Source organism: Jaculus jaculus, chromosome 14, assembly GCF_020740685.1.
Source record: "Jaculus jaculus isolate mJacJac1 chromosome 14, mJacJac1.mat.Y.cur, whole genome shotgun sequence".
NCBI lineage: Eukaryota > Metazoa > Chordata > Mammalia > Rodentia > Dipodidae > Jaculus > Jaculus jaculus.
In genome coordinates, this window is record NC_059115.1 from 66,594,000 (window position 1) to 66,607,995 (window position 13,996).

At 42.9% G+C, this 13,996-nt stretch overlaps 1 protein-coding gene across 1 annotated transcript in view; it reads right to left on the reverse strand.

Annotated features, from left to right (window-relative positions):
- Atg7 (autophagy related 7) overlaps nt 1-13,996 on the reverse strand; it is a 130,758-nt gene that overhangs the window by 21,099 nt on the left and 95,663 nt on the right. Inside the window, exon 17 of the mRNA XM_045133389.1 lies at nt 4,541-4,663. Within this exon, the coding sequence (XP_044989324.1) occupies nt 4,541-4,663 (123 nt within the window). The remainder of the gene's footprint in view (nt 1-4,540; nt 4,664-13,996) is intronic.

Here is a 13,996-nt window from a genome sequence, read left to right on the forward strand (position 1 = left end):
TTTTTCAGATGACTTTGCTGTTGAGAGCAAGGGCCTTCTCTAGAATTCAGAACTTTGCAGAGGACGAGTCAGAACCCGAATCTTCACCCAGGACATCATTCTTTCCAGTGATTATTATTAATCCACGTATCTGCAGATGGCGCATTCTGTTTCACCAAAACGTGGCACTACCACTGAGGCCATGTGCCGAGTGCTATGCTGCGGCTCCCACAGCACGACGAAGCAGCCAACGCTGCCCAGGCAGCTGAGCCACGGAATAAGGCAGCCTGATGTTAATCCTGGAATTGGGAAAATTGCTAATTTCCAGAAATAAGGATGAAGTATTTGAGCAAAGTTGGGTTATGGGGTTTGGGAATTTGAATTTCTCAATGAGGTACCAACATGGCTTTTGTTATGAGTTCTCGTGAATCAGTGTTTTCTCTTGAGTTAGAGCCTGAACATATCTCAGCATTTCTCAGAGCAGTGTTGAATACACAGTTGGAACAAAATAAAAACATGGAAATTGATACTCTATTCTTGGGATGAGAAATAATCCTAAGAGAATAAGTCACAGCAGATTTTATAAAATGTGGTTAAAACATTTGCATGTTTGATTTAGACTGAAACCATCAATTAAAAAAAATTAGAGAGCTCCTTAATAGAACCATGACTTGGACACTCTGTGGTTCATCAAATTTCAGACCATTTTCTGGGTTTGCAAACAGCAAAAAAGACAGACTTAGATGGACTATGGAGTCAGAACTGAGCTCCAACAGCCACCCCCATTTTCAGTTGAGTGGACCTCAAAAGTAAAGTGTGAAAAGCTCCTGTTTGTGGCAAGGTTTAAAAGTGTGGGAAGCCAAATGGGTATTTTCCTCCACGGTGCCTTCTGATGCTCCATGGGCAGGATGTGACTATTGTTTGGCAACCCGATGAGTTTCAGACAAAGAGTACGAGTGTCCATCCAAGGCCCCGTCTTTATGAGCTATGATATGAGCAAAACCAAATGGCATTTCTGTGGCAAATGTAATTTTTAGCCTGTAACTTGAGATAAACATGAATCTACTAGTCATATTTCACATTGAAGCTTTAAAATTGTATCCTATCTCTACAGCCTCTCGCTACACTAAACAGAGAAACATTGTTTTGTTTTGATTTTTGAGATCGTGTCTCATGTTTGCCAGGTTGGCCTCAACTGGCCATATAGTGAAGATGACCTTGAATTCCTGATCCTTTTGCCTCCACTTCCCAAGTGCTTGGGATTATAGGTGTGTGGCACCATGCCTGGCTATAAGTAAATGTATTGTGAATGTGTCCAATTCTGGGGTCTGAGCCACACGTGCTAGGTAAGTGCTTGACCACAGTCCCAGCTGTTTGATTTTGTCTTTGCATGTCTATGTGTGTGTGTGTTATGTGTGTCTGTGCAAGTATACATGCACATGTGTGAGCATGTGTGGAGGACAGAGGATAATGTCATATTACTTAGCTGCTCTCCATTTTTTAAATATTTATTTTATTTATTTATTGGAGAGTGACAAACAGAGAAAGAGGCAGAGAGAGAGAGAGGGAAAGAATGGGCACACCAGGGCCTCTTAGACATTGCAAAAAAATTCCAGATGCATGTGCCACCTTGTACATCTGGCTTACGTGGGTCCTGGGGAATTGAGCCTCAAAACAGGGTCCTTAGGCTTCACAGGCAAGTGCTTAACCACTAAGCCATCTCTCCAGCCCTCCACTTTATTTTCTTGAGTTAAGGTCTGTCACTGAAACTAGCACTCACTGACTCTGCTAGACTAGCTAACCTGAGAGCCTTAAGGACTGACTTGTCTCTGCCTCTTCAGCACTGAGAGTACAGGCTGGTGCCACCAGGCCTGGCTTTTATGTGGGTGTTAGGAACCTCAACCTAGGTCTGCATGCTTGCCCATTAAGTACTTTACTCATTGAACCATCTCCCCAGCCTACTATCTCATGTTTATTCTGCTTACACACGCATGCACGCATTTGTGCACTCACACATTTTTCAGTATTAAACTGATGAATGTTGCTGGCCTGTTAGCTCAGTCAGTTACAGTGTGGTGTTAATAATAAAATGATGTGGGCAACACAATGATTTTTTCTGTTATGAGGTCCTCTAGTGAATACTGTATTTCGGCTCTTCTCTTAAAATTCATATTTAGAGCTTTTAAGGGAAATAATGGCCTTTTCTAAGACAAAGGTTATAAATCTAATAAATGGAAAACATTCCCTGAAGAGCATCTCTGGCAGGAAATGACAGCTATGCTGTTTCCAGAAAGGGAGCTGAGAGCTCTAGGGCAGGTGTGCAAGGAAGGAAGTGTCCTCCACAGGTGGTTCTACTGCGGTGTTGGGGCTTGAACCTAGGGCCTCAGGAACACTAGGCAAGCACTCCATGACTGAGCTCCCCCAGATTTGTACAGCTTCAAACTTTGTATCAAGTGTACTATTTATCTTACAAAATTTGCTGTGCAACGCCAGTTAAACATCACTATCTGAGCCGGGCATGGTGGCGCACGCCTTTAATCCCAGCACTCGGGAGGCAGAGGTAGGAGGATTGCCATGAGTTCAAGGCCACCCTGAGATGACAGAGTTAATTCCAGGTCAGCCTGGACCAGAGTGAGACCCTACCTTGAAAAACCAAAAAAAAAAAAAAAAAATCACTATCAAAGGATGTGTGCCTACCTATGCCAGATCTGATCTTTCATATGTTGAAATGAGAAAATTCAGAATTTTATGTCGAACTTGTTAGTTTTAAATATTGGCTTTCTTCTAAATTTAACATGTAGGGGCAGGGCAGAAAAGCCATAGCTGCAAGCCACAGCTGGCCCATCTCTAACCTATAATTTGGTGAGTGGCTTATGATTACAAAATTATCTACCTGAATGGGGGAATATCCAGTAAGAAGACTGGGCTTGTGGTTGAAATCATGCCCCTCACCTGCTCCTATTTAATCTTCTACGAGGGTTGAAACGTCTCCTTTACGTCCTAAGATGTGAGGCACGCCAGGCTCGTGAAGGACTCGCCTCACTACGCTAGCACCTGCTCTGCTGCACAGAGTAACGTACGATCAATTACATGCTGTCTTCCTTCTGGCCAGCTAAGCAGAAACATATAACTTATTTCTAGCTGAGTGGCAAAACTCCCTAAGATCCCTCATCAAATGACTGCAAGTCTATAAAGACTTTAGATTCTTCTCCGTTGCTGCATCACTAGAGACAGAGCAGAAGCCACGGTCAGTACAATGCTATGAAGCCTGCCCAGGAACCCATAACGTTTCTAAGAGAAGGTTTCAGTCTCTCTAAGTTTTGTGGAGAATGTCCTAGAATTGAAAGCAAGAGACTCCCTGGGGTTCTAATGACTGACCCATGGTGGAGGAATACACCTGATTCTTGTCCAGGCAAAGCAAGTTATAGAAGGACTGCTTTCAGCTTCAAGTCCAATACTATGGATGGATGATCCCACGTCCCTGGTATGTCTAAAAACCATAGACTAATATAATCTGCTCTAAACTCCAAAGAGTTCCACTCTGGTATTTCCATATGGTTTCTTACATACAGCCCTTGTTCCACCCCTCCAAACAGTAGCCCTTGCTCCGCTGGCTGGTCCAGGACTGGACCGAGTCACCCACCCACCGAGCACATGGCGCCTCCTCAATGGTGAGGATACACAACCCACAGTGGCTAGGAGTGCTGGCACCACAGCTCCGTGCCAGGCCTGCAGCACACAGGAAGACAAGGGTTTCCCTGTATATCCGAGGAAACACTTGGATGGCCACAATTCCCAATTCTTCAAAGGGGGAAAAGATGTTCATGAACAAGATGGTGATCTCACTTACTCTCAGTCACACACTTGAGAACTATACCTTTTGCCATGTAACCTGAACAGTGCTACCATCACACAAAGTATTCCGTTTTCCAAGAACAGTGAGATGTGGAGAAACAAAATGATGACTGGGGAAGCTATTCACAGCAGGATTCAGTGCCCAAGACTGAGAAAATTGTGAACCCAGCCAGTTCCATCCCTTTCCTTTTTCTTTCCCTTTCCCCTTTCCCTTTCCCTTTCCCCTTTTCTTTCCCTTTTTCTTTCCCTTTCCCCTTTTCTTTCCCTTTTTCTTTCCCTTTCCCCTTTTCTTTCCCTTTCCCTTTCTCTTTCCCTTCCCCTTTTCCTTCATTTTTTCTGAAGACATGGCCAAAGTCTACAGTTGTGATTGACTTGTATTTTGACAGAAGTACATTAGCTACAGCTCTCTAACAGCTGCATTAATACAGATCTTCAGCAAGAACAAGCAGTGCTGGGTATCAATAACCTATACTTTAATTAGCATGGATTCTGTGGACTGGGCACCTCTGGTCAGCCTCCTATGCACACAAGGCCCCAGCACTTGCTGAAGGGCCTTCCTTCTCTGAAAACCAGTAGGCTTAGTGATAGATATCTGCTCTCAGATAAAAAAGATCGACACCAATTGCTCTCTTCCTTTCTGTAAAGACAAGTGTCAAACTGGTTTAAAACATCAGTCCCCAGTACAGAAAGGCTGTTGTGTTCTTACCTCGGCTGCTTGGGTCTCCTGATGTAGCAGTGTAAGACCAGTCAAGTCTTCTAAGAAGGAATGTGAGGAATTGAACACCTTCTCAAGGAAATTAAATCCTTCCCGTTCATATTGATCAAGAACCTGTAGAACATTCATACTTTTAGAAAGAAGGCTACAGCTTTTACATGTATATTAAAGGTTTTGGTTTTTAGTAAGCTCTCTCATGAAAATAAAATGAGAAAAAAAATATAGGGACAATTAGGGGAGTAGCTACTATTGTTGTCTGTCCAGTTCTTTTCCCCACCCCTGACAAACATTTACTGGGATCTTATTTACACAACAATGAAGACCAATAAGCCTACTGAGGAAACCCCTCAGGGAAGGGACCAGAGGAGAAGGAATATAAGACTATAACCTCTGTTTAAAAAAAAAGCCGGGTGTGGTGGTACATGCCTTTAATCCCAGCACTTGGGAGGCAGAGGTAGGAGGATTGTCATGAGTTCAAGGCCACCCTAAGACTACATAGTGAATTCCAGGTCAGCATGGGCTAGAGCGAGACCCTACCTCAAAAACCAAAAACCAAAACCAAACTGAGAGGGGGGGGCAGGGAGGGGGGAGAGGGAGGGAGAGAGAGAAATGCAAACATTTTGGGGAAGGAGTTGACTGGAGAAGGACCTTGCTTTTCAAGGTTATGATTTATTCCATCCCTGAATTTTATGGCTGTGTCATGCACACATGGTATTAGTTTTGGAAGCATGAAAAATGCATGGAGTGGATCAAATAGTGCTCACATGGTTCCAGGAGCCACTGCTGAGATGCGGAATGAGGCAGGGCATGATGACTCTGATAGGCTGGAAGAGCCTTTGGAGGATGGACTGTGGCTTACAAGGAGACCTGAAGATGTTTTGAGTAGACCAGGACTGTGCAAGGACTACTATGGAGGTTGTTAGGTAGGGACAGAAGTTTTCCTTGGCTACTCAGCCCAGCTGGAGGGGTGGAACTGGCAAATCCGGAGCCAGCCAGTCACTGGACTTGACTGCAGAAGTTTGATCTTTGTTTGATGGTGGTTGAGTTTGCATTGTTCTAGTCTCTCCTTGCTATGCCTTATGCCAGTTGAAAATGTTTACTCTGTGCCTTTATATGTTAAAAGTATATAACTTGTTTGATTTTACAGGAATCACAGATAAAAGACAATCTTAAGTCTTAGATGAGACTTGGGACTTTGGAACTATCTTAAGTTGGTAAAGACCATGGGGACCTTTGAAATTGGACTGAATACAATTTACAATGTGTGATAGTTTTGAATCTATTTGGGGGCCAGAGGTGGAATGTGTTCATTTGAATAGATCGCTCCCAATATATTCAGTGTTTTATTATTTTGTAGTGTGGATTTGCAGCCACTTGGCTGGAGGAGGTATCACTGGGTGGAACTTAGGGTCCAGCTATAAGGTGTGGGGGTAGATTTGAAATTTCAATCTAAAGATATGCAAATTATCTGAGTTCTTTTGTTTTTTGTCTTTTGGGTGTGTGCCTTCTCTCTGCTTGAACCTGTGAAAGTAGGCCAGCTTCTTCTGCCATTATAGAACTTCCCCTGGGTCTATAAGCTTTAATAAATACCCCTTCCTCCATTAAAAAAAAAAAAAAAAAAAAAGAATATAGGGCTGGAGAGATGGCTTAGCAGTTAAGGTGCTTGCCTACAAAGCCAAAGGACCCAGATTCGATTTCCCAGGAGCCAGGTAAAGCCAGATGCACAAAGTGGTACATGTGTCTGGAGTTTGTCTGTAGTGCCTAGAGGCGCCCTGGTGTGCCCATTCTCTCTGCCTTTTCTCTCTCTCAAATAAATAAAAATAAAAATTTTTTTAATATAAAAAGAGCCTCAGGAAGGGTAGAACTGTTCATAATGCTGTCTTCTAGATACAAAATGACCTTATTATTCATGACTTCATAGTGTCTGGTACTTTCTACACAAGACTTGCATAGAGGTACTCTGCTGGTCTGGCTGTGAGACTAAAGGAGAGGGGTTGCTGTGTGAGCACTTGTCAAGAGTGTCAGAAAGAAATGTCCCAAGTTAGGAGATATGAACCCCTGCTCAGGTCAAAAGCACATTTGGGAAAAAAGTTGAGTAAAGATGGCCTTGGCCTAGGCTCTGACAAGTAAAGGTATGAGAGATTAGGTCAGAGGCTCAAGCATCTGTAAGGCTATAAGCACCACAGAGGGCCTGAAAACAGCCCAGGCCAGTAGGGAAAGAGCAGCAGGCTGGAAGGTCAGCCTGCACATTCAGTACAGTTGGAGAAGCCCAGTTCAGGCAAGGTCAGAGGCTGATTTGCATGAGAAATTAACTTGACAACTAAGTGCCTCGATGTAAAAAAAAAAGGGGGAAGAAGGCTGGGCAAGGTAGTACCTACAGTGGTAGGAAAATCACCATGAGTTTGAGGACAGCCTGAGACTACATAGTGAATTTCAGGTCAGCCTGGGTTAGAGTGAGACCCTACCTTGAGGGGAAAAAAAAAGGAGGGGAGGCGGGAGAGGGGAAGCATCTAATAAACAAGAGAACCTCCCTTCCCCCACCCCCGCCGTAAAGAGATTCTCTGCAGTCCAGAATGCTGTCTCAGGAAGAATGAGCATGAAAAGCAAATGAGAGTTTTCAGGATAACAAATGCTGTATAGTTAAGAATTATTTCTGAGTAATACTTTATGTTTGGCAGATAGTTAGTTCACACAAGAATGCAGGATGATACAGGAAAAAGAAAGTTTGAAATTGAACAAAAATTAGTGATCCCAGGCATGATACTTTATTGGATCGTAGTTAAAAAAAAAAAAATGTGTGTGTGCACACTTGCATGCATCATGTCAGAGTGTCTTGCAGTTGCAAAAAAAAAAAAAAAAAAAAAATCCCAGATGTACGTGCCACTTTTTGCACACTGGGAAATTGAATCCAGGCCTTCAGGCTTTGCAAGCAAGCATATTTATCCACTAAACCATACACAGCCCTACAGACCCCATGGGAAACACTAACAACAAGGACCGAGAGAAGGAAAGGCCTCTCATGTAACCAGAGTGGATAGGAAGCTTCATACTTAAGACTTGAGAGTTACTAATGTCAATGCTAAAAATGTGTTACAACTAAGTCTGCTGGAGCCTATTTGATCATGCCAGGGTTCCCAGCATTCCGTTCATGTGCAGTGGAAGTCAAGCTGTGTTACAGGAATAAGCAGCTTATAACAGGCATGAAATGTTCCCTCTATAACAGCTTAATCTTTTTCAAGGGCAAAATGTGTTGAAAACTCCAAAAAGAAAGCAACATACAAGAAAAGGGAAGGAGGGAAAGAGTGAAGGAGAAAGACTGTTAAAGTGCACTTAAGCAATAATGTCAATGTAAATGAAACATATCACACCTCTTATGTGAACTACATAACATGGCCCTTAACCGTGGACACATTAATCTTAGAAAGTCACAAGTTTCTGAGTTTCCTAAACAAAGAGGCAGTGATATTTTACTTTACTGTTTTGTTCAGCTAGGTTTTTGTTATTTGACACAAAGTGGTAGAATCTCTTCTTAACACATAACTTCCCTTCAGGAATATCACTGTACTCACTGAGACTTTAAAAATCTGTTTATATTTGTGTGTGTGTGTGTGCACATGTGCTAGGTATGTATATATGGTGTGTATGCAATATGTATGTATGTGTGTATGCACTGTGTATGTATGTGCACTGCATATGTTATTATGGTGTGTGTGTGTGTGTGTGTACAAGTGCACATGCAGGGCTCAGAGGACAATCTCAAGGTATTTGTTCTCTCCTGCAGTTGTTTGAAACCCTATCAAACATTGTGTCTTGTTTTGCCTGCAAGCTTCTAGATACTCCTGGCTCTGCTTCTCACTGCTGTAGGTGAACTGGGATTACAGACCAGTGTGCCTGTGGATGCTGGGGAGAACTGAACTTGGGCCAGCAGGCTTGCAAGCAAGCACCTTTAACCACTGAGCCATCTCTCTCAGCCCTTACTGAGACAGTCTGATGACTCCTTGCTCTTTGCTACATAAATACATAGTCTATAACTAGGTACTGAAACCCTTCCAACGTTCCCCTCCCCCAATTTGGGGTAACTCTCATGAAAATGCACTTATACAGTCTCCTATCTCCTGATATTACAATGTAATGATTTTTCATTTCATGAGCAGCAAAAGGATTCACAGTTGTCTATTATTCTTAAATGCTGGCAGCAGGAAACACATACCCCATCTAAAACACAGCTCATATATTTTAATGGGGTGAACATGGGCTTTCTACCAACCTTGCTCAAAGCCTCTTGTTTAGATAGTATGCTTACTTGCTCTTGACTTAAAGACACAGATGTGTATGTATTTCTAAAACACTTAGTTGAGGTCACAGGGCAGAACACTGTTCCCCACATGGGAGTTACAGACATGGAAGACAGAATCATTACTAGAGCAGACAGCCTGAGGGAATTGGTGGGGGCCAATTGCTGGAGTCTTGGGTAGAAATCTAAGAGTTAAAATTTCTAGAAGGATCAAGTCCCAAAGCCTACACTTTTGTTCTCCCAGAACTCATCCATGTGCTCATAATAAATACTGGAGAGAAATCTGTTTCTGGCAGCAGAGGGGAAGAGGCACCACTGTGAGAAATATCATCTACCCACAGAAAAGGGAGCCTAACCTGGTGGGTTTTAGTCAGAACCTGACTTGGGGAAAGTCAAATTTCCAACTCTAACCCAGGCAGCCCTCATAAAGACAACACTATGGAGACTACAAGATAATGGTTAGGGGCAATGAGGATACTATACAGAACTATAGTAGTGAGCACAAGTCTGTATTATCTATCTGCCCAAACCCAGACACTTCACAACACTGAGTGAGCCCGACATAAACTATGGACTTCCAGCTAATGGTGTCTTTGTGTGGGTTCATCAACTGTAACAAATGTAGCATGAGGGGGGTATTCATGTGGGCCAGAGGTAAATGGGATATCTCTGCACCTTCCTAATTTTGCTGTGAACTTAACTCTGCTAAAATAATAAAGTGTTACTCATAGACAACCTAGGAGAAGCTTGCTGGATACCCCAAATATGAAAAGCACCAAGACTCGTGCTAAGACAATGCACAGAAGAATCCTCCACTGGGGACAGTGCCTCAGACCATCTGGTCAGGAGAAGCCTTGCTCCACACTGAGGCAAGCCTGTGGTTTCCCAGGACTGTTGCAAATGGCATCACTGCAGGAGGACTCTCCACACTGGGTAATGAGCTAGGTGTACTTCTGAAACCTCTTGGCCAGCTTCTGTCTCTTGGTCTTCCCATCATTGTATTAAAATCTATTTATTACAACAGGAACGAACCAACCCTGATTTCAAGAGCTGGGGATGCAGCTCAGTAGTAAGGCACTTACTTGCTTAGCATATGTAAGACCTTAGAGGTTCAATCCCATACCTGATTTCTGCAGCCCGTGCAATGCCTCCATCCTACCTTCATGCCGCCAGCACCCCCGTAGGTCCACCTTCTTGGAAAAGCCCTGGCTCCCTGTGGTCCTGTCCCAGACAGATTGCCTCTTTCCCCATCAGCACAGCCATTTTCCTTCCACTGAAGCTCAGCTCAAGCATCAACTCCTTCACGAAGGCTTCCCTAAGTAACTCCACCCTGTTATCTCTTCCTCTCTACATTCTCTGACCACACTCCCTACGGACTTGCTAAAGGAGTTTTGTTGGAAACAATTTGCCTCACATCACTAGGAATCAGGAGTTGATGGCATTTCTGAATATCAATCAGATGGGCGCTAACTTTGTCGTGTTTCTGTACATGTGATAAGCAGCAGATAATGAATGAGAAAGCTTCATGGATGGAAGCATGCAGCTCTCATCCAAGTTTAGTCTACTGCTGTGAACTTATCTTACTGAACACAAGCAGAACTTATTTACAAGGCCAGATCTGAGTTTAAGGCATGCAATGTGTGTCTGGATCAGAGCACAGCCAAGATCACCACCAGTGGGTAGGGAATATGGGAGAGGTGACCCTCTTGTTCTTCCCTGATATCTCTAGACAGTGTATATTACCCTTCAGTGCCCCAATGTACATTAGGCATAAAGGTCATTTATAGGATATGGGAGGTTTCAAATAAACATCAACCACCTTGAAAATTGATCATGGAATAAAACCCCAACAGTTCAGTGTTTCCATTGAGTTTATTATGGTGTAATATACAAATGCATTAAAACGAGTCCACAGTACGTCTTCTACTGCTGTAAACCCAAGTCAGAATTTTCCTGCTGTGAACTGAGGAGGAAGGATTCTGAGGAGTGTGAGACAATATGCTACTGGGAGCAATCCTGAGCTCTGGGCTGAATATGTGTTAAGCTTCGCCTTCCGAGCCCAAGTGTGCAGCCTAGGGCAACGTCATGGATCTCCCCACTTAACTGAGATTCCGAATGATTTCAGGCCTTCAAGTACTGAAAAAGAACGGACTGCAGCAGCACAATGCATTTATTACTACTTTGAAAATCCAATCACTGTTGCTAAACAGAACTTAACAAGTACAGAAAACACATGATGAGCTGGGCGTGGTGACACATGCCTTTAATCCCAGCACTAGGGAGGGGAGAGGCAGGAGTTCAAGGCCACCCTGAGACTACATAGTTAATTCCAAGTCAGCATGAGCTAGAGACCCTACCTTGAAAAGCCAATAAATAAATAAATAAAATAAAGGAAATATATGATGACGACACGAAGGGTATCCCCAGGAACAGTGAAATAAAAACCTGTGGAAACTGCCGCATTTATCAGGAGAAAGGGAATAGTGGAAAGCCTGAGGGCTATTCAAGAAAAACAAACAAACAAGCAAACAAACAAAAAACAGCTTTGGTAGTCAGTGAACTTCATAGTATTTTAACTTTCCCTGGCCTAAGCTTGTTCACACTTTGGCTTCACAGGAGCTTTGAAAACCAATGACAACTATTTACAGTAAAAAAAAAAAATGGTGTCTGGTAGTCCCTACGGGGACAGTTTTGGGTAAGGGCTTCTATATAGTTCCACTTTTACGAAGCTGTACTCGGCTTGAGAACTCCCAGGAGGATCCCTCTCTCAGCTGTCCTCATCTGACCCGACTGAGAACTCGCCCAGTGGGAAAGCCTTGTTCCTGGAGCCAGTCCCTGGAAACTATCAGAAGCAATTAACATCATCTTCTCCTCAGGTGGTAGGCAGGTTAACAGTTGGAACAAGAATGGGCTAACTAAAAACATTAAGGAAAACATGGGAAACATCACAGGCAGCTTCAGAAAGCTCAACGTATTCTTGAGAATATGGTAGGCCAGGCACAGGCATGGTGCTAGAAGTGAGCTCAAAAGCACACCCAAGCTTAGCAAAGATCTGGCTAAGCTCACAGTGTAGCTGACGTGACCAACTGTGGCAGCAGGGGATAAAAAGGCAAGGCAGGATTACTAACTGCCTGCCTGAGCATGAAGGCACGCCCCAGTGTGCACAGGGCACCTTGGCAGGCCCAGGAGAGGGCATTTAAGGAGATCTCTGTCACTCCTGATCACAAAACTAACTGAGCAGAAAATGCAATGCCACACAAGACAAAGAATGCCGCCTAACTAACTGCGAGTTAGTTCAGAATGGTCAGTAAACAACAAACAGCAACAGCAAATAGAGAAATGATAAGCCATAGAGAGAAGAGAAAATCTAATTGTCAGAATGGCTTCACTCTAGTATTTGAAAGGTTTAGTTGTCAAAAATTATTGACAGTCAAAGAAACAGGAAAGTAAGTCTCATATATACACCCATGAATATTCATATGTACACACATATACAAACAAAGATATTTAGAGAGATAAACACCCGTCCCTGAAGAGCATCCAACCAAGCTGTTTTAAGTATGCTCAGAGTGAAAGGAAACTAGGTCAAGTAGAGGCAGGACAGAAAGACATGACAAGAGAAAGGAGTCGGGTTGAGGCCTTCCCTGAGCTGAGAAGCAAGAATCCCAGCACAATTAACATTTGCTTAAAGCAATAAAATGACATGCCTTAAACCCCTTGTTCAACCCTAATAGCTCCTGGTTTTACTTTATCAGATTATAATCCCATCTAAGGAACCTCCAGAACATTCTTTAATCTCCCTAATAAAAAAGAGAAACAGGCCAGATGTGGCTTGTGTGAGTTTGAGGTCAGCTTGGGACTACAGAGTGTGTGTCAGGTCAGCCTGGGCTAGAGTGAGACCTACCTAGAGAAAGAAATAAACCAAGTTTTTTAAAAAACTATTTTATTTATATGGAGGGGAAGAGGGAGGATGAGGCAGAGGGAGAGAGAGGATGGATGCACCAGGGCTTCCAGCCACTGCAAATGAACTCCAGACGCATGTGACTCCTTGTGCTTCTGGCTTATGTGGGTCCTGGGGAATTGAACTGGGGTCCTTAGGCTTTGCAGGCAAATACCTTAACTGCTAAGCCATTTCCCCAGCCTGAAATAAAGGGTTTCTTAGCAACCTTTTGAGATATAACTCGAGAGCCACCAAGATATCACACACATCTATCTGCCTGTCTTTCTATCTATCTGTTTATCTACATCTATATCTACAGAGAGAACATGCTAATGCTAAGTCACTTAATTGTAACTTTCTTAGAGTACTTGTATGAAAAACCTGATGGCTGGGGTTCAATTACCCAGTGCCCATGTAAAGCCAGATGCACAAAATGGCACATGTATCTGGAATTCATGTGCAGTGGCAAGAGGTCCTGGTATTCCCACATGCTCTCTTGCAAATAAATTAAAAAAAAATTAATCTACATTAAAAATGTCTTAATAAACTGAATCTCCCTTGAGAAGTCCATAAACATACTTGGGTGTGTTTTATTTTCTTTCAGAGTGTCTTTCTCTTAGCCCTCATGCTTGAAGTCTATATTAAAATATCTTTAATACACTCCAACTCTGTTTCACACTGGCTGGTTATGAAATTCTTTTCTGTGTCACAGCCACACATTTGGGTTTTCCTGAGTAGAGTCCTTATTAAGGGAACTTCTCGGGCTGCTGAGGGCAACAGCGTGGAGCCAGGCTTCTGTCCCCTTATTGCTGACAAAGTAAACTTATGCATATGAGAATCATACTTTACCAAAATATAGAATAGCAATAAATATAGAATTGAAAAATATAGAAGAGCAATTCTTTCTGATTAGAAAGAAAAAATAGACAAAATAGAAGTATAGTAACTGAAGTATACAACTGCTCAATGGCAAATTCTAGCAGGATAGAGAAGCAATCGGCAAACAGATCAATGGCAGGCTGTCAATAAAAGTTTTTTTTTTTTTTTTTAAACCAACAACAAAAGACAGATTAATGGAATTTCCCAGTCTGAGGAGGAGGAAGGAAAAAAGAAAACTGAGCAGAGCTCAAGAAGGTGACTTACATGATAAATAGGCACATGCCCACGCCCAACGGACTGCTAGGACAAGGATCTCATGAATTGTGACTATGAC